Raw genomic sequence first — 21,855 nt, forward strand, 5'->3', positions numbered from 1 at the left:
TGGGCAGGAGTAGGAGGAATCAGCTTCCTCCTTCCCAGAATTCTCCTGTTCTCCTTGCATCATTTCTACTTCCTGTTTGGTTTTCCTACCTATTCTTCCTGCCTGGCCAATCAGCGTTTATTTAAAACATGATTGACAGAATACAGACAATTCTCCCACACCAGTCAACCTTAGCTTATTTTAACTACTCTATAGCCAATTTACACCCCAGGGACTTTTAAGGAGAAAATATATTTTTCTGCTTCAACTTAATTAAATCAATCCAATTAGTTCTTTCATTCAACAAATATTTATTAAGCACCTACAATATGCCAGGCACTGTGCTGGGTGCTGGGGGATACAACTGTGAACAAGATAGACACAGTCCCTGCCCTCAAGGAGCTGACAGTCTAGTAGTTTATAGACAAGTACACAGGCAATTACAATGCAGTATGGTGAGTGCCAAATGGGTAAGAAACATTAAGAATGGCATGTAAGTCAGCATCATAGGCAGGGCTGGTGGATAATCATGGAAATATTCCCAGTGCAAATAAAATTCAATTCGAGTGCTGAAGGATGAGTGACAGTCAAGGTAAAGACAGAAAAGAGCTACAGACCAAAGAAATGGTAGATGCAGTATTCTGTGTGCTGTGCAAGTCCGTTTGCTGGCTGAGAAGATGGGTGGGAGTAAGAGAAAAAGACATCAGGGAGGGCTCAGATTTGAAAAGGAACCATTTGCTCAATAACAGAGAAGTAGCCTTTCTTAAGGGACAGTGTGTACTTGTGTTATAAGGATTACATAGTTGTGACACACAGATATTGAAAGGGGATTGTGAGGGTTAAAGGGAAGAAAACCAGTCCTTCATATTTCTGCCAGAGCTCCCATGGTGTCACAGCCTGTGCTCTCTCCCGGCCACCTTGCTGCACAAGCCCTGTACACAGGCCTGCCCAAAGAGTGGCTTTGTGTCTGCTCTCCCATAGGCTCTTTACCATACCTCCACCTGTGAAAACTCAACTCATCCTTCAAGGCCACACTTCAGGAATTAACTAACTTGTGCTTTCGGTAAATATCCCTCAGTCAGTGATTTTTATCTATATCATTGAACTCATTCATCATTTGAAATGAAACAGACTTTTTGAACCATAAATGTTTTGTTTTCTTAAAAATAAATATGGTTTAATTTTGTTCATAATTTTGGGGTAAAAATAAGAACTGAGTTTTTCAGTTGTGTTCTACCCCAAACAGTTTTCAGCGCCTTCAAAGAACTCAAATGGAAGTATAGGAATGAGGGTGAAAGTCCAAGAGACACTAAAGTCAATGCAGCAAAAGAGAGTCAAGTAAAATTTCCACACAGGTGTGTTGGTGTCAAAACAGCTGTCCATTCCCATACTCGAAGACCCCATCTCTGAAAACTTAATCTATTAACAACTGAGGCCAACATCAGTAAAAGAAGGAAAGCATACTATGCAGAAATAATAAAGACAGCCTACATTTGTTTATATGGTCTGTTCTTTGACTTCTACATCCCTCATGCAGTCTTCGAGTTTCTCAAATAAAACTTGTATGATTATAGGGAAAAATTTAAGTTCTGTAGATATGTACTGTAAGAAAAATGTTCTATTCTTTTGGGCGGGTACAAAAACCACAATTTTGTACACACAACAGGATTTTAAATTATAATGATAACATGAGTGACCTGTAGTCTTTTTCTAATTCTACATTGCCGATGAATGACTTCATGTCAACATTTTCTTCACCTATTTTCTTTTTGTTCCTGACAGACAAACACAATCTATGAACCAACAGTGTGACAGAGTGAAGGTTACGGGAAACAAGGTGACCAACAACTTTTACATTAAAAAAGTCTCTAAAGTTTGTTACAGTGATGACATTTATATCAATTATTGCAATGTATTGTTCCCTAAGATGGTTAGAAAAAAGAATTGTGTTGTCCTCTACTGGATTTACTTCAGTTAAAAAGCAAGCATGTTTCAGTATTGTTTTATTTCCAAAGTAACTGTAAATGCTTTCTTTAAATTTTGTTGTTTTTTCCCCCACAGGATTTACATGTTTATTGTTTTCTTATCACATTTTAGTGACTGCATGTCTCAGCTGCAGATTATTCCATCGACTACATGGGTGTTGTGGAGACACAGGCTAGCAGGTTCCTTGACCTCTATTAACTGTTGAACCCCTTCCTGTGGTGACCAAGGCCTTTCTGAGAAAGAACTTCACAGTATGATGCTCTAACTGGCCAGTCTGATTAGTGCGCTCAAGTGAAATTCGTTGCTGTTAATACAACCATCCCAGACACCCCCCACTTCCCCCCAAAAAAACTAAATTGTGAGTTTTCCTGATATAAAACCCGAGTCTGAATTTCCGTGCTGAACTCATGCACTGGTTCTGTCCGACACTCAGAACGTCCTTCCTGCTCTCAGCCAAAGGATGTGTTAAACCAGGAACCACGCTGGACCCGTCTCTCCGGGCTGCATTTCCATCAGTCACCAACACAGTTTAATTAAGGCACTCAATTATTTTTTTGGTTTTTATGGTAGGTCCGATGCAATGACAGCCAATCCCGAGCTTTGTCTAATTGCAGTTCCTGTGTGTACGGCCTTGGGGCAGTCGGGGGTCAGCACACGGCCGTTTTCTCCCACACTCCCAGTGATGGATAACCTGGCTTTGTTTCTTATGGCTTCGGAAAAAGTCAGCTGGGTTGCATGAAAAGGAAACAGAGAGGATGCCAGGTGTTATGATATTTCTCTTGCTTCAATAAAACGTGGCACATCAAACACCAAAATATCGATAATTAGACATCTGCATTTTTTCCCATGTGCTTTTTGGTCAAATTGTTTATAAGGGAAAGAAAATTTCAGATACAATAGGGGATGAATTAATTGGCCTAGAGTTTTAGGACCTATATATTTAAAAACTGTTTATAAGATCACAAAATCTGGATTTTCTGAGCCAATCTGGGTAGAAGAAACCTTTTCACTTGGTCTCTACTACCTAGTACTTCCAAAGAAGCTTCAGAGGTCTCTTCTGTTTTATGGGTATTCTATAAACCATAGTATTTTCTTGCTAGATGTTTTTTCTGGTGCAAGGAATGGTTTTGTAATTCACAACAAATTGCTAAACCGTAAATGCACAAATTTCCTGTTTTCCTTGCACAGACCTATCTACACACTTGCATTCATTCACATGAGTTACAGAAATGACTTAGAACAGCACAGCTAGTGACATATAGTTCACTGTATGCCTGTTAGGAATCAAGGTTCATTTGTAAGATTTATGCTTTAAGGAGGTGCATTGAAAGTAGGTATATTTGACTATGCACAGAATGGAATGGGGTCTTCTGGTGGCCCATCTCTGAATACTCATTGAATCTTTATTTCCTGTCTTCCCAGGTAGCAGAAAATAACACTCCGTAGAGGAGATGTTGGCTCTGTGATCATGTAAATCTGACTATTGTTTACTGTTTACAGATTCCAAATCCTTCACAGCCAAATAAATCCTGGAGTTAATAAGAGGAAAATAAGACAAAGGAGATGTCACCTAAGCTTTGTGGTGACCAAGATGGGACCTCCACTTTCTTGCAACTCACAATGTATTTATTTATTGAGAACTAAATTTTATTTAATTCCTTAGGAAATTACATTCTAGTGTTTGATATGCTCTGGAAATTTAATGTTTGACTGATTTATGTGAATAAAATTCATTGTTTTACTAAAAGCTGTTGGAGTAAAAATGTTTGAAATCATTCACCCTGATGATAACAAAAAGATGAAGTCAAATAGTGTGTAGTGATTTAACTGTGATTAAAATAAAAGGTGAATATAACAGTAGTCAAAATGACTGAAGTAAGAAATGAATGCCTATTTCCACGATGAGGACTTAGGATAGGACTTTATAGAAACATCAAAAGCATTCGTATTTAGATACATAGATCTATCTAATTTGGCAAATAATAAGGTTTTTAGGGAAATAACACTCTTTCTTGGTTAACTTCTATTAGTCCCTTAAAATCAAAATTTGATTTTTTAAAAGCTACATTTATTACTAATTGTGTGTGTGTGTGTGTGTGTGTGTGTGTGTGTGCATGAACTCATGCCACAACATGCGTGCGGAGGTCAGAAAATAACTTGCAGGAGTTGGTTCTCTTTCTTTCACCATGCAGGTCCTGGGGACTGAGCTTAGGTCATCAGCTTTGTCCCAAGGGCTTTGACACTCTAAATCATCCTGGTGACCCCAAACTTCAGCTTTTATTTGCTACCTGAATAGTCACTCAGTAAATATTTGTCCAGTGGATGAATATTCATACATGGGAGGATACTTTTCTTTGTATGGAAAGGGAAAAGGATAAAATTCCAAATAAATTTTACTTTGCTGAGAGTTGAATTGAGGTGGGTTAGGAGGTGGGGAAGATCTGGGAAAATGGGGGAGAAAAAACATGATCAAAATACTTTGTATGAAAGAACTTATTTTTTAAAAAATAAAATTATAAAAAACCCTGAAGAACTACACACCGAAGGATGTGCTGAGTATAATTTGTATCAAATAAAATAATAAGTGAACATATTGCACATTTTTAAAATTGTAAAGAAACTAAAATTTACTATATCAGCAAGGAAGCTAGAAATAGAGAAATTTAGCTTCATAAGAACGTACGAAAGAGTGGACATATAAGCCCAACACTCAGGAGGCAGAAGCACGGCTCCCTGAGTTTAATGCCAGCCTGGTCTGCAGGGTGAGTTCCAGGACAGCCAGGGATACACAGAGAAAGCCTGATTAAAAAAAAAAATCCTCAAAAGACAAACATTTGAAATGACCCGTTTTTCAAGGCCCTCATGGCCATGCCAGAGTCCTGCCTGGGAACTCAGAAGTGGACTGCACTTCCAAGTAATCTTGCTTTGAAAAGGGAAACTCCTGTGAGATTCCTAGAGAGTGGTCATAACAAAAAAAAAAAAAATGAACAAAACAGAATTGTTTGCATCAAGAAGATGTAGCAAAAAAAAGCATTTTATTCAAGAAATATAAGCCAGGATATGGGATTGGAGTTGCTGTAAAACTTTCTAATGCGATCTTTTCTTTCACAGTTAGGTGTTTTTAGTGAAGAGCCAACAAACAGAGTGGTAACTTGGGCCTGGTAAGTATAATGAAAAATGATAGTTTGTTTTCTTTTAAAAAAAATAAAAAGAAAAAAGAAAAAAAAACACATAGAATGTATTGTAAGTTGCCTAGAGGGGAAAAATAAGAACCAATTAGTGGATGCCTAGCTATTTGGAACATAGTAACTTTTAGAGGGGCTATTTTGGAGCTTAGGTTGAATTAATTCAGATGCTGAAGAAAATAGAATATAAGACTGTGAATTCGAATAAATAAACATCTGTGTGTATGGTGTGTGTATGTGTGTGTCCACAGAGGCTAGAAAAGGGTATGAGAACCTTTGAAGCTGGGGCAATAGGTGTCTGGGAGCCACCTGATGTAGGTGCTGGGAACTGAGTGTTGGCCTCTACTAGTGCGCTAGCCCTCCAAACATCTGAGCATCACTCTGGCCCCTAGCCACATTTCTAAGTAGATCTTTTTTGTTTGTTTGTTTTTTTGTTTTTGTTTTTCGAGACAGGGTTTCTCTGTGGCTTTGGAGCCTGTCCTGGAACTAGCTCTGTAGACCAGGCTGGTCTCGAACTCACAGAGATCCGCCTGCCTCTGCCTCCCGAGTGCTGGGATTAAAGGCGTGCGCCACCACCGCCCGGCTCTAAGTAGATCTTATATGTATAAAGTTTCTAGAGTTTGATTTCGGAGGTTCCAGATGGCATCTAAATTAACAACCATTAATTATGTCAGCAGAATCCCCTTTCTTTCTTTTTTTTTCTTCAAGACAGAGTATCTGTTCACAGCCAAGACTAGCTTAAAATGTGCAGGAATCCACTTGTCTCAGAGTTTCAAATGTTAGGATTCTAGCCATGAGTGGCCATGTCAGTCACTACAAAGTTTTTAAGAGGGAAAAACGTATCAGTTTGACAGTAAAATAAAAATAATTTACTCTCAAGTCTTTGCTGCAGGTACAAATTATTTTTGCTTACTCTGAATGTTACTGTTTTTAAAGTAAAAAATTTACATAACTGTGAGTGCTTGGTCTGTATTCAAAATGTGTTTTTTAAAAGGTCAAATTTAGCTTTAAAGGAGGTAACATTTGATGAACTTCACTGACAGGCTTCAACTAAAAGAACATTATGATGTAAAAGTTCTAACCTGGGAATGCTTAACTCGTTTCTTTAGTAATTTACCAGACTTTTGCAATAAATGCATTCACTGGTATTTTTTTAAAAAAATTTTAAATATTGGTTTTCCATCTTGGATTTGTCAAATGAATGGAATGAATAAGAAACTCACTTTTAGTAACACAAGAAGTAAGATGCGTTATGAATTCATTCCAAATAACCCAGGCTAGATAATGCTCCTCCATTTGGAAAATTTCTCTTCAACTCAGTAAATATTAAGATAAAAGCATTTTCTTAATGGCCATCAACCTTGACACAGTCTCAGTTTATTTCCATGAATTTTCAAGTAATTTCTCTCAAAGGACCTAACCATATTTGAAGATAAGCTCACTGTGCTTTATTGGAGTGAAATGAGGACTTAGATTTTACAATTTTCAGAAAATTGAGAACAAATCAGCTGCAGCTGTCACTATGCATGTGTGTTCAACCTCAGGTTTCTAGAAGGCAGGGAGGACCTGTGTTGATCGCCAGAGTGGCTTCTTTCTTTCCTGTCAGAAAGTAGCACATAACTCAGAAGTTTCTATGTCATTAAATATCAAATCAACCATGTTTTCTGGCACAACTTCAGATATACATATTACTAAATATATTTTTTTGTCTTGACTTTCAGCTGCCTCAAGTATGTCTCTTGAAAAGTCAAAGACTCATTTATTATGCAATCTAAACAAAAGTTGATTCATTAGGCAATTATGTATGATTTTAGAAAATGATTTTGTCAGAGTTTTGGTTTCAGAAGAGCAATACTAAATCCATTAGGGTCTTATTTTAAAACCAACTTTGATCATTAGAGGAAAAAAGTGGATGTTTAGATTCTGAAAAAGTTAGCTTCCACCTGTACTTCCTGGAATGCATATCATTTTTATTGTGACACAAGGACAGTATATAAGTGTGGCTATGTGGCTTTTTAAAAAGAAACCAAAGGGGAAAAATGGGAAAAATGTATAATGTATAACTCACTGAAATATTTCATTTTTCTCTAACATATGTGTGTGTATATGTTATCTCTATATATGTATATATATATATCTGTATGCATATACATGTGTGCATGTGTGTGTATCTGACATTTTGGATGGAGAAATGGAGAAGTGTTGGATTGTTTAGAATGCTTCGGTGATAAGTGAAAGTGTATAAGTCGAATCTCATTTAATAAATGTGTATCATAACCAAAATGAACAAACAATAAGGATTAATGCATTTAAGTATAGAAATATGACTGGCCAATGGAAGACATGTTAGATTAGTAACAAAATTCATGCAGCCCTTACGATGGGGATCCTTTATATGTATGTATTTTTGTTTAAAAAAAACATTGTAACCTCATCAAAACTAGGCAACTCCTTAGGATTTATTTTTAATCAATTAAAATATGTTTTGTTCTTATTTTCTTATCATTTATGAGTTGTCATAGAAATTTGGCTGGTTTCTGCTTAGGAAAGCTCAGATGAAATTTAATTTTCCTCTGATCTTGGGGAAATTATGCTGTTTCCATCAATTTGTGGAGCAATTCTAATTTGTTTTCATGTTTCTGACCATTACAATGCAGATATCTATTGGCAACATAAAGTTCAAACAGAACATCTGCAGCCAACAAAAACAGAACCACTGTGCACTGAAAATGTCAAAAATAGAAAGCTCTAATTAAAAGCAAGCAATACCACCACTGGACAAGACAGGTCACAACACTGCATTCACAGGATGCAGCCCCCACTCACTGGCGTAGGCCCTAAGTCCTACCCCTAAATTTTAATACTTTCGGTTCCATATACGTTGTAACCTTCTCTATAGGTTGCTAAATTGTGGGTATTCTGCGAGGAAGTTGGGTTAAAAGTCTGTGCACTCTTTGCCACCTTCATTCTCTTCGCCTCTGCCCTGGACTTGTAACAGAACTCTATCAAAGCCACCAGCATTGCCAAGCCCAAGCCGCCAACCAGAATGTAGAACACGCCTGCTACGTTGCTCAGGCTCAAGGCACTCGTCTTGTCCTAGGGAGGATAAAGAGACTCCAGTTAACTATGGGAATGTCACACCGAAAAGGTAAAAGAACACATACATTCCAAGTAGCCTATTAAAGGAAATGCTTAATTGTACTGGGAACTATTTCAGGTTAAGTCACTGATGCAGGTAAATAGTCGTAAACATAAAGCTTATAGCTCTTGGGAGAAGAAAATTATGATAATTACCAACAAATTAATATAATTACATTCAATAAAATCCAAACATTTTATCATTATTAAATATGTAAAGAAAATCACTATACTAAACCATGTATGAGCATTCATATATTTACATAGGAGGCAGAAGAGGTCTTATTTAGACTTTGAGAACATCATGCTCAGAATATGTGGAAGAAAACTTTTGGGCTTTACATCCTTTAAACACAAATTTTAGTGTTTAATATTACTCTTGGATAGTTACCATGCCACATTTCTTAATTAGAGAACTAAGGGTGTTTAGACTATCAGTGTCACATTGTTAACTTATTATGTCTGTGTAAGTCATAAGGCATTACGGCATGCATCATTTATTATTCCAGTGTGTTCGTAGGGAGAACCTCATGAGCAATTTTGAATTTTCTATACTACTTAACAATATTATATGCAATATAGTGTTGTATATGCAACATATAAAATATAAATAAATATATACTATTTAGCAATATGCATAATTTTATGTATTTTAAACTTTTTATTTTAATTTGATGTTTATTTTTGAAATAGGGTCTTATGTAGCCTAGGTTAGCTCACTATAGAGCTAAGGGTAGCTTTGACTCCTGACTGACTGTCTCTACCTCTGAAGTTCTGGGATTACAGGTTTATGTCACTACTTATGGCTTTTTGAAAATAATTTTCAATAAAATACATCCAAATTGAAAAACAAACTATGTATGGTCATATTTATAAATGCTTTTACTGATTGAAAATTATAATCCCATTGACACTTAAAATGCTTAATAGTCAATATTTTAGGCATATTATAGTTCAGAACCTCATTGTATATATATATGTATATATATATTATCTTATTTTTATATCTGGGAATAGTCAAATAGATGACTAAAAGATATTAAGTTGTGATAGTAACTTTAAAATGCCATAGATTATTAATATATTTATAATATAACACTATTTCAAAAAATTTAGTAAGACATCCCGAAAGGTGTTTTGTGGCCACCATCTATCCCACAACACCTTACATGCAAAATTTATCTAAGTTCTCCAGTAGTTATATAAGAAGAGTATTAATTCAAGCGATACATTTATATATTTATATCTTTCTCTTTGTATATGTATTTGTATGCTTAGTCATGTTATTTTAAGGTTACATGGTTTTAATTATTGTGTATGTCTTATTTTACAGCAGGACAGAAGGTGACAGTTTCATTATATGGCCAAAGCTTGTCTCATTTCACTCTGTTTCAAAGGCAGACAAAAATGATTAACTGTGTGTAAGGTTTGAAAGATGACCTATGAAACTGACATAGCTCCCTAAAATTAATAAAAACTCAGCAAATGTTACTTGTTTCAATATCTTAGAATAAACAGTAGCTCCTTTTCTTTCTAAAATGCTATATTGAAAAAGTTTAAAGAAAAAATTTAAAAAATCACACATATATGTTACTGGATGCTGGGATTAAAGGTATGTGCCACTATTCCCCAGCCTGTCTTAGATATATTCTATTAGTATGTATAGGCATGCTGAATCACTGATAAACGTGATCTTTTTTCCAATTAGAATAAACATATAAGTTTGCACTCTGCAAATTCAGCCTATACATTTCTACATTGCTCTGTAAAGGATGCATGAGTAGGAACTGGAGAATGGTCAGTGGTTAAGAGCACTGTCTGTTTTTCCATAGAATGTAGTTTCCATTTCTAGCACCCACACAACGGCTAACAACTGTAACTCCAGTTCCAGGGTATCAATGACATCTTTTGGTCTCTAAGAATGCAGGAACAGACATACAACCCAAACACCCATACACATAAAGATAAATAAGTCTTTAAAAATGAATTCAAGAGCAAAAGATCTTAAGACTTGTGGGTATACAGTGTCAATATTGATTTTTTGAAATAATCTTTATTGAGATAATAGATCTGGAAGCTCATTTTATTGATTTGTCAGTCCATAAATGTGACTGGCCTCTTTGAACTAAGGCAGAATGCTTGGCATTGTGGTGCCATGACCCTGAATTTTATTTAATATATTTACCTTTTTTTTTTCTGGATAGCTGCTGATCAATTTCTCATTTCCTGTTTTGGAAATCAACTTTTAAAATATACATTTTATGGTTCCCTTTTCCAAAACACAAAGCTAACTGACAAAGATTAGTGATAAATAAGTTTGAGACTAATATAATTTTGTAATAATGTATACATAATAGTTAATATTATCTTTTATAATATATATGATAGCTCTGTTATTATATATAATAGTTACTATATAAGGGTTACTCTTAGTTTATTTTAATCTTTACTACTGAGGAGCAGTTTATTTCTTTTGACAGCATCTGTGCTAAAATTTATGGCATTAAGTTCGAATTTAGGCAATGGCTAGCTGGACAGAAAAGTTCAGTGCTTAAGGCTTCATAAGTTTGGACAATCGATCCCAGTTACTGTTTGTTTTACACACAAGAAGAGTCCCAAACTGCAATGACTGACCTTGCTTCCCGAGTCCTTGGGTCCACATTCACCTTTATCGTACCACCATTTGTTTTTCAGCTTGTCTAAGACGCCTGCCTCACTGAGTTTCAAAACGGCAAGGTTTACAGGAGTTCTTCACGTGGAAAATAACATAAATAACATTATATATGTTATTTTATGTTATTCAAGTAAAACTACATTAGAATCGCATGGCAAAGTGACAGAGCAAAGGCCACAGTAGATTGTATGTCTTGAACTGTAGGCCCAGGTTTAGGATCAGACATAAAACTGGGGCCTGCTCCATCGCTTTATGTAACAGGCACATACTGCTAAGGAGGATTTTTAAATAAAAATATATGCAATTACTGTGAATCCAAAACTATTGGCTCGTTGAGCTTCAAAATGAGTTGTAATTTCCCCCCATACATGTGGCAAGCAATTGGAATCCAGAACCGTCTTATTTTCTCCATCAAAATTAATAGAGATAACATCAAGTTAAGTAGAAGCTATAGCCATTCACTATGATTTAGCTAGTGAGACTACTTACTTTCTAAGAATATGTGGATGGTATCTATCAATAAATTGACTCCATAGTAAGTTCATACAAGAAGAATGGTGTCTCCAGTATTATTGGCCAAGGACAGGTTTAGTTAGTAGAAGGTCCTTACAAGATATGCAAATTGCTGGTTTACAGTATGAGGCCACACTTGCATTTTTCCTTCTGAATTGCAGCATTGGCCTTAAATGACATCACCATAAGCAATCATCTGCCTTGAGTCTACCATATTAAATAACTAAAGTTTATAGTTTTAAGTGACTACAATTTTAAATTATTACAAATAAGCTAGTGATGTTTTATAACAGATTTCTCTCCCATCTTCAATTCCCTCAATGTTAAATATATAGAATATCTTAGAGAGGAAGACTTCAGCTCTCCCTCAACACTAGTAGTTGGAAAAAACAAAAGGATTCTCCTACTTTTTCCTTCTAATGAGATAAGAGTAAAGTAGGCAGAATTGGTGGACAGTAGTAATTCTCAGGTCTTCTCTTGCTAAGTATTAGTGGCTGGTGGTTTTTGATTCTTTCTGCTGGAGATGGTCTGATTTTTTCTGGACATCTTTAAAGTTGTCACTGTCATTTTGCCTTACCATTCTGGTGTCTTGTGCTTCACATCTAAGAAATGCTGAACACATTTGATAAAATACAGCATGCCATTTACTTCCTTACTAGAAGATTAATTCTATTTACTCAGTATAAACCTGAGCAGTGTACTTATATTCACGATGGTGGTAGCTCTCCTGGTTAGTAGTTTGTCAACTTGGGAAGAGGAACTATAAAAGAGAAAATCTGCCTCTATCAGATTGCCTGCAGGCAAGTTTATAGGGCATTTTATTGAATTCATACTAAGGTATTATTAACCCTTAGACATCAATAAACTTATTCTCTTGGTGTAAACCTTGCATGTATATGAAAACTAAACTCCCAAGGGAAAACAAAACATACTGCAATTTCATTTTAGGTGAGCATTTTATGTTAAATTTTAAAACTCTTTGGAGCGTTCCCTGTCAAGACTTAAAATAATGGTTTGGAACACAACTTCTCATTCATATTTGTGAATACTATAATTATACATACTAAAAGAACAAAAGTTTGTTTTTAGGAAAAATAAAGTTAGATACATACTTATTCTGAGAGCACAAGTGCTTACTCGGGTCTGTGATATCTCAGATGTGTGACACGGACCCAGTTGTTAAATTTCTCATTTAATTAAGCCATAATGATTAATTAATTAAGCCATAGTGATTTTTGTTGTGTAGATTTCCCGACCCACACATATTTGTATTTTCTTTGTTTTCCTTTGGATAATCTTTCTTGTAGCCTAAAATAGAACTGGTATTTATATTTGTAGAAAAATAATCCATGAAGCATTGTTATATGTTTTAAGGGTATGATTATAAAATCTTCAAACAGAATTTTTTCTGATTATAACACATACATTTTAAGTTTTCTGGTATTATTTCAGCACATTTTCTGACATTTCTAATTTCTACAAAGGAATACTTTTGTCTCCAAACATAAATATATTTATGTGTTTATGAAAACTATGAGAAAATTCTAGGGAAGTTGGAGTCAAACATATAAAATGAATTTATTTATTACTTTTTAATCTAATGCCATAATATAAATGTGATTTGCTCCCCCAGAGTAATTTAAGAGTTAATCCCTCAATGTGATTTCACTGTGGTGGCAGGTTCTTTAAGAGGTCTGTGTGGTCATAGGGGTTTGAGTCTGTTAATGGAGGCTTTGAGGGGTTGGATTGTCCTCATAAAAGCAGGCTGTTAGTAAGAGAGCAGCCCTAATATCTCCATATTCTCTCCTCTACTATCTGGTCTCTCCTGGTTTGGTTCTCACCCTTTCCACCTCTTATTCTTTTATACCCTCCTCTGTTGTATGATGTCATCAGCCATTGTATTCAGAACCTCGACCATTCCTTTTGGACGTTGTGCTTTCTTCATCAATTACTTAAGATCAAACACTATGTTATAGCATCAGAGAGAGGATTAAGAGAGATGGTATCTGAAATCATGGCAAAATATTTATTCTACAAATATTTTGTGATTTTGTGAGAAAATGTACAATTCATTCAGGAACCTGAAGATAGGATAGAAGTAGGATGTCTTTTCTTCTTTTTAATGGGAAGCATTCTTCTGCTTTTCTAGATTAAGTAATATCTATGCTTTTAAAGGTATAATTTAAAGTTTTAATTATGTTTTTAGGGGTTGAAGGTAGATTCTCAGTCACAATTTCCTATCTAGGTTATTGTTTTCTTTATCTACACACACACACACACACACACACACACACAAACGCACAAATACACACACACACACATTCTGGGTCACTAGTTGGAATATCTTTTAATCATGAAGTTTCTTATTTTTCTTTGAAAGAATTAGTTAGAAATGGAAAAAATGATGAGGGAGAAATTATGGTATGTGCGAGATGAAGACAAAGATTAGTTAATATTACCTTGTAGTCTTATTGTTTCCTGACTCATCCCTTAATGGAAAGCAAAACAATTATGTAAACCACATAATAAAGAAAGTTGTCTGGTTGGAATGCTAGACAAATCAAGGTGGAGTCAAGTTATTGATATTGATTGGAAATTTTGTAGGAGCTTGGTCATTCATTAATGTAGAAAACAAGTTAGCTTTGCCTTTTCTCCCCTTTTTACTCAACACTACACCATTCTTTTTCTTTGTTCTGTTTTGTTTTTTGAGACAGGGTTTTGTTTTAGTTTTAGAGCCTGTCCTGGACCTAGCTCTTGTAGTTCAGGCTGGCCTCGAACTCATAGAGATCTGCCTGCCTCTGGCTCCCAAGTGCTGGGTTTAAAGGCGTGTGCCACCGCAGCCCAGCTCACTACATCATTCTTTCAGAGACTTTCTGCTTTCCAAAACCAGCTCCACAAGATCCCATTTCCTTAATGCCAAAGGTTCCCACATTTAGTGTCACCAGGGTTATGAGTGTTTCACCAAATTAATAACAGTTGCAAATATTTTTGTTTTGACAGTAATTGCAGTCTTGAGATATAAAAAGATGTTAAAGGTATTTGACTGACAGTCCATCTATGAGCAGATACACCATAAGTCTCCTAGCAGATGCACCTATTACTTGACGTACTGTTTACCCACTTGGTGACATTGAGGCTAACCTTGGAGTCACCTCCCCCGCTGCCACATTCTCCTTTGTCGTACCACCATTTGTTTTTCAATTTGTCCAAGAGGCCTTGTTCATTCAGTTTTAAAACTGCGAGGTTAACAGCATTTCTTGAAACGATAAAACATATTTTGTAAGAAACTGTAGAGCTGTTAAGATGTTATAAGGAATGAGGACTTAGCTCTTTTGTAAGCTTCCCACGAATGCTAAATAAACCTCTCATTTGCTATCTGGCAGCTCCGTACACAGTACTCCAAATGGAAGGCAACTGCAACTCATTCAAAAGCATTCAACCTGCAGTACTTGGTGCACATTGACTCACTTTGGTTATTGCCTGATAACTGATTACATGGATTTTTTTTTTTTGTAAAACTATGATAAACTTGTATTTACTAATAATGGTGAAATAATTACACCTTGAATTCCTTTGCTTCTAACAATGTCAATGACCCAAAAGAGACTGAAATAATTCATTCCTTGAAGAAAAACAAAATGTCATTAAAAAAGCCAACAACAACAAAAACCACAACAAAACCTGCTAATCCAGTACTGAGCTTCTATTCATAAAGAATATGGCCTGATTATTTTTCCCTCTATTGTTTGTGGGGTTTATTGATTCAGTGCTTTGAATTCTCTCAGAATTGCAGATTTCCAGGCTCTTTGAGTTTCATGAGGCTAGGCAGGAGACAGTGACATCTCTTAGGGGTGTTCTTATGTCAAATTTGGGTTTGTTCCTAAACACTGGATGCAATTTAGAATCAGAATGATGAATCCATTTTGATTGTTTAAATTAGCGACTGAACCCCACAACATCACGCTGCATCTTTACCAAAACCATTCTAGATTAGATTTTTGTCTGCTTTTAGTGTCTTTATGGAGGAATAGCAGAAGTGTTTTCTATTCTAATTATTCTCCAAGAGTCATAAGATTTTTGCCTTCCACGTGTTTGGTTTCTCCTGTTTTTACAGTAAAGTTTACACAGGACTCATTGACTCTTTCAAGAGGACTTCTCAGTGTTTAACTAGAATTTTGTTAAATCTTAGGAGTGGCTTAATCTACTCTGGAAATGTGGACACAAATGTTCTGTCTGTGTTGTTTGGGAAGCACTAAGTTTGGTGATTTCCTAAAGCCAAATGAAGTGTCAGTCAAATATACATATATTCAGCATGATTTAACAGTAAATTATCATTTAACTGCCTAAGAACAGTAACAGTTTTTGGCTATTTTAACACTAAACTATCTGTTTATATGCTTATTCTCTTAAAATTTGTACCTGGTATTTCAGGAAAATTATTTGCTTTTCCATTTTTGGATTGGAAAGTATATTTTTCCTGACAAAACTGTTCCTGGGTTCAAGAATTAGATTGCTATTTCTTAAATGCTGACTGAATAATTAGCTCTTCCTGCTTTCAGAAGTAAGTGTGTATTAGTAGAGTAAAATTATTACTATATTTTCTAAATTGAGCAATGTCACATAGCCAATTTTATCACCAAGAGGATCAAATTAAAATGCATGCATGCATCCCTACACAGTCAGCGAAGATAAGAAATGTCTAAGTTTTTTTGTTTGTTTGTTTGTTTGTTTTTCAAGACAGGGTTCCTCTGATGAAATGTCTGAGTTTTTTAAAAAATCTATTGTGAAGAAAAAAACAAACTTAAATTTGTTTAGCTCTTTAAAAAAATAAACCCCACAAAAATGGCAAGTTTGACTTCAGTGAATGAAAACTATTAAAGTCTTGTATTTAGGAACTCTTCTTATCATATGATCAGTTTTAAATTCATATTAGTTTGAATTTTAAAAATGCAGTGGTATCCCAATTATTTCATATGTTGGTTCATACATTCTTTTGATTAAAAGTAAAATCATTTAATGAGAGGGTTATTTAACAGAGTTATTAGTCATACCCAAAGACAGTTTTACAGCACAATAGAAAAAAAATCACACAAAAAGGCAAAATAAAGAAATGAATAAAGAAAATAAATCTGTATGTTGAGAAGATATTGTTTGGAATCAAACTGTCTGCAAAATTATTCTCAGATTTTTCTTTCTCATTCCATCAAATAGGCCATGTAAAAACAATTTAGTTTCACACTGCTATCCATACATATAAGTATACATCTCTAGTCGATTGATAAGATATAAACACTTGACCAATAGTTAAACAACTGCCCATTTCACAATTAACATACATACTTCCCTTGTAGAAGCTTGTGGTTCCTTGGTAAAGTGTACTTAATCCCGGTATGTATACAATTTACTGTTCTTCAATAATACAGTGTGGAAGAAATAAAATGTCCTTACTATTTAGATAGTGTATTTAGTATGCCAAAATCTTTCCAAGTTAATTTGCAACTACATGAATAAAGAAGTTATGTTCTTATGTAATAGATTTGTGTTGTTTCAATGCCTCCTTGGATTGCTATTTAATTAAACTGCAATGTAAGCCACGTGCATCGCTTTGAATCTGTTTTGTCTTATGAAATGAATTACTTTTATAATTAGTAAGGATAACAATCATCAGATGAGCTAAAATATGTAACATTCCTTCACTAATTTTACGAGAGCAGTTAAAAAGTACTTTTTATTCAGCTGATGTGTTAAAAGAACTGCTAAGGAAAGGTGGTAACCATGACTGCAGAGGGCATTAAGCATCAGGTTAGTCAGGAGCAGAGAAAGTAAATCCTTGCTGCCAAGTATATTATTTCTGCATTGGAAACTCATTCACACATTCCAGATATTGTCTCCAAAACCAGTATCATAAACACTTATCGATTGTCAGGGATAGTCTTGCTGAACTATGCATCAAGAAAGCTGTAGTGGCTGCTTTGCAGAACAGATGAGGAGAGTGGACATTTCTTGTATTAATTATCTCTTTGTATTGAATGGAACTTAAAGTCAAAAGAAAATAAATGATTTCCTGTTATAAAGAAAAAGGTGCTGGTGGTTGAAAAATAACCTTTGGATACATTCTTGCTGGATATAAGAGCTTCATCTAGGACCCCAGGTTTGTAGATGACAGATTTTGTGGGCTCAAATAGGACCCGCCTAAGTCACTCATTTGCCTTATGTATTATGCCTCTGGGGAAGTTAAGAAAGAACTACTCTCCAAGGATGTTCAGTTTGAACTACGGATAGGGAATGTGACTGCAGTGGAAAGAGACACAAATCCCTGCATAAATTATAGGACTTCTGGAAAGTTCTAAAGGGTTTTATTCCTGGAACTACTCTGCCAATATGAAAATTTGAAAATTCACCTTATTGACCTTATTTATCAGACTCCAATAATTGATAACAAATGCTTTTGTTATTACTGAAGAGACACATAAAACCAAGTGCAAAATGAGAACTAGCAGGTGCAGATATTTGTATTTCCTCGTGTTGAGGAGTCTAATGCAAGCAAACTTTATCCAGTACCAGGCACATTTATCCTAGGCTGAGATAGTTAACTTTTCTCGTGTGACTCCACAAATGATTTATCATCAACTTCTATGGATTTGGATATGCATGCTCTTGTTGTTACTGCCCGATTCTTATTTGTAATCAATTTATCCTGCAGTGTGGTTTGTTTCTCTGTTGGTGAGGTATTGAAGTGTACAGCTGATACCATGTCTACCAAAATAAACGGAGCAAATTTTAATGCTTCCATTTGGTAGAGTATTGTATTTGGAGTGGAGGTATATGGTGTGTGTGTGTGTGTGTGTGTGTGTGTGTGTGTGTGTGTGTGTGTGAAAGAGAGAGAGAGACAGAGACAGAGACAGAGAAAGAGACACAGACAGAGAGAGACAGAGAGAGAGACAGAGAGAGAGAGAGAGAGAGACAGACAGACAGACAGACAGAGAGAGAGAGAGACAGACAGAGAGAGAGCGAGCAAGAGAGAGCTCACTGGTCCTAAATTTGTGTATGTAAATGTGTGAAGGGGCAGAGGAGGATGTTAGGACTTTTCTACTAGAGTTAGTAAGCTAATGGCTCACAAAATTTAGCCATTTCATTATCTCTGGACTGCACAGTGGTACATGGTCATACGCAGACATTTGTTTTTAATGTGGGTGCTGGAATTTGTGTTGAGTTACTCATGCTTGCTCTTACCAGCTTTATCCCTTCTCCAAGGCAAAATAGTATAATTTTAAAATTAAAATACAGTCACAGTAATGAATCAGTAAAACTGAATGTAAAATGATACAGATCCTTAGATTTAGTAAATGTCTTTCAATGGAAAATTGAAGTCATATATTGTTTATAGATGAATAGTTTTAAATAATTTTTTTACTCTAGCTGAAAGGAATTCAGTGCCATTTCACTTAACAAACAAGCATTTCATTACTGTCTAAGGTGCCATAATTTATGCAGCTCACATTCTTTTGTCCTAGACTGTAAGACGCCAGTACTTTATTATCCTGGTGTGGAAGGACCCCTTTATTAAGTACACATGAAAAACATCTCTCTTCAGCTTTAAGTCTCTGATGTCTTCACTGAAGAGTTTTCTTCATACTATATCTTGATGCAACTTAAACATCTGGCATTGTAGTGGCTACAGCACGTATTTAAATCAGTTTTTCCAAAGACTCCAACAAATTCTAAAATATTTGTTTTCAAAATCCATCAAACTTGTATGAACTAATAAGAAATTATATGAAAGATAAAATTTATTTGGAGCCAGCAAAGAATTTTAAGCAATTTCTAACAGAAAAAATGCGAAAATCATAGGAAAGTAATTCAACCTTACATGGCACTAACTAACCTGGTGGGTTCAAACAATTCAAGTTCATTTGTAAATTTATATTGAAAGATAAAAAATAAGCTGATGTACAGTATAGGCAAAGTTTAAAAATATGGGCATTTTAGCATTCTTATGATAGCATTAAAAGCAAGAAGGAAAATAAGTTGCTTTTCTATTTAAAAAGAAATTTAAGATGATTGCTTTGGGGAACCAATTCTATGAAATCAGACCAAATGTTAGCAGAATACCTTATAAAAATTCCAATAGTATATTTATATATCAATAGAAGGAAATCAACAATCTTTAAATGAAAGTATTATGTTAGTTTTGGGTTCATACCTATTACAGAAGCTTGATTTAAATATCAGAAGCACTTAGTTTGTAGAGATTTACATGCTTAGAGCCAACTCTACTCTATCATATTCTTCTAGATTAACATAACTGCATTCTATACAGCTTCATAGGTTCTAGAATTGAAAATATGAATAATCCATATGACTGTTTTGTATCCACTAAAATCAATATGTAAATCAATAGGCAAAATAGTATATCATATAATACCCAAAAGAAAAACTAAATAGATATTCATATTCATTGCAATCTGTGTGAAAAGAAACTTTCCATATTTTCAATGTTATCAAAAAACTGTATGAAAATACAACAAATCTCTGTGGGTAAGAGGATCTTTAAGTTGTTTTAATTACATCTTGCTCTCTACGCTTCAGTTTTAATTTAACATTATCTGCAGTGGAACTCATTTGTAAACTTCAAGCAACCAGAAACAAACAAATCAAACCCTGTCATATTTTCTATGACTTGGTGATGGTTAGTTTGAATTGTTAACTTGTTACAGCTTAGATATATCTGGGCAGAGAAGAACCTCAGTAGGGATTGGCTTAATCAGGTTGGCCTTTGAACATATCTTGATTAATGTGGGATAACAGACTGAAACTGGGTGGCACCATTCCTGGGAATAAAGAAAGCAAGCAGGGCGTGCACATTTCTTTCTGACCTTGACTCCAGTTGTGATGTCAACAGCTCCTTGGTGTTCTCTTTCTCTTGGGAACTCACTGGGATCTCACACTGCAACTCGACTTGTCTATTGTGTTGGACTATAACCTGGAATTGTGAACTAAAAGAAACCCTGTCCCTGGTAAGATTCTTTTTGTCATTTTATCACAGAAATGAAACTAGTACATACACATAGAACTGTTGTGTTCAAGCCAAACTTTCTCTACTACTTTGTACCAACTCCAGTCTAAAGAAGAAACAGAATCTTGGAGCTGTTGTCAAGGAGTTCAGAACATGTTGTCTGGCCTGATGTACATCATTGGTCTTAGTTTAGTCTTTTGAGTCAAGGACCGGAGGACATTTGGTTTAGGAGAATAAGTGTAATTGAATTCTTAGGGAGACCTTCAGATTTTATGCTTCAGTTAAACCCCAGAGAGCTGAACAAATGAAGAGTTACTGCACTAGCTTCCAGAAATTTTTTGGTGTTTATTCTTTGTAATGTGCTTGCCCAATTCTTATTTGAGGAGTAAGTCTGAAGGGGGTTAGTGTTCAAGAATCACTGTATCACTGTGATTACTGTGAGGCTGTCTGGCAGGCACTTAGCTATAGATTGTGGTATGAAAGATGTTTAATTACAGTGTGAGTCTCTGTGTGTGTGTTTACACGTGCATACGTATATGTGTGTGCTTGTATGCACACATGTGTGTACAGAGGCATCGGTGTCTGTGTATGCAGAGCCTAGAGGACTCCATTGGGTCTTTTCTTCTATCACCTAGTTCCTTATTCCCTTCAGACAGTCACTCACTGAACTTGGATCCAGGCTGGCTTCTACATGTCCTAGTGATCCTCCTGTCCCCAGCCCCCAATAGCATTGAGGTTAGAGATGACCATGCCCAATTTTTTATATACATATAAAAATGTGTTCTAGGGTTCTGATTTCAGGTCCTTGTGCTTGAAAAGCAAGCTCTCCTAGCTACTGATCCTTCTCCTCAGACCCTTAATTATGTTAATGTTGAATATTTTAAGGTTACTTTTCACCAACATTTCTTGGAGTTTAGTTTCATATTGTCAATATTAGATAATAGATTCCAATTTACAACTGATATTCGGTCATGGGTCTCTTAGGATGTGATGAAAACTGGATGTTTTCTCAATAAAATGTACAAAGATGCACACATTAATTGGCACATGATCACAGGGAGTTCCTAGACTTTGGAAAGTTAGTAATGCATATGGATTCAGATATCTGCACTAGACTCTAGCAACAGCTGCTTGAAAATTAACTGTGACTTCTCTTATGCATGCCTATTATAAACAGGAGATACAAAACCAAACTGATACCACGCTGGCTGCATATTCATTAGAGAAGTTTGAGCCTATCATTTGTCTGGGAGTGATAATCAGGGCTCTACATCTATTTGTTTTTTTTTTGTTTGTTTGTTTGTTTTTGTTTTTCGAGACAGGGTTTCTCTGTGGCTTTGGAGCCTGTCCTGGAACTAGCTCTG

At 35.3% G+C, this 21,855-nt stretch overlaps 1 protein-coding gene across 7 annotated transcripts in view; it reads right to left on the reverse strand.

Moving 5' to 3' along the window:
- Window positions 1-278: 278 nt before the first annotated feature.
- Gria4 (glutamate ionotropic receptor AMPA type subunit 4) overlaps window positions 279-21,855 on the reverse strand; it is a 387,848-nt gene continuing 366,271 nt past the window's right edge. The window contains exons 15-17 of one of the 7 annotated variants that reach the window (XM_013346099.2): window positions 10,923-11,037; window positions 8,015-8,246; window positions 279-2,691 (exon numbers count right to left, since the gene is read on the reverse strand). In XM_013346099.2, the coding sequence (XP_013201553.1) occupies window positions 2,570-2,691; window positions 8,015-8,246; window positions 10,923-11,037 (469 nt within the window). In that variant the 3' untranslated portion in view covers window positions 279-2,569. Of the gene's footprint in view, window positions 2,692-7,998; window positions 8,247-10,922; window positions 11,038-14,616; window positions 14,732-21,855 lie in introns of those variants that run through there. The other 6 variants (XM_026779022.1, XM_026779020.1, XM_026779024.1 and 3 more) reach the window with 6 other exon arrangements.

The sequence above is a fragment of the Microtus ochrogaster genome, chromosome 5 (genome assembly GCF_000317375.1).
Source record: "Microtus ochrogaster isolate Prairie Vole_2 chromosome 5, MicOch1.0, whole genome shotgun sequence".
NCBI classification, from domain to species: domain Eukaryota; kingdom Metazoa; phylum Chordata; class Mammalia; order Rodentia; family Cricetidae; genus Microtus; species Microtus ochrogaster.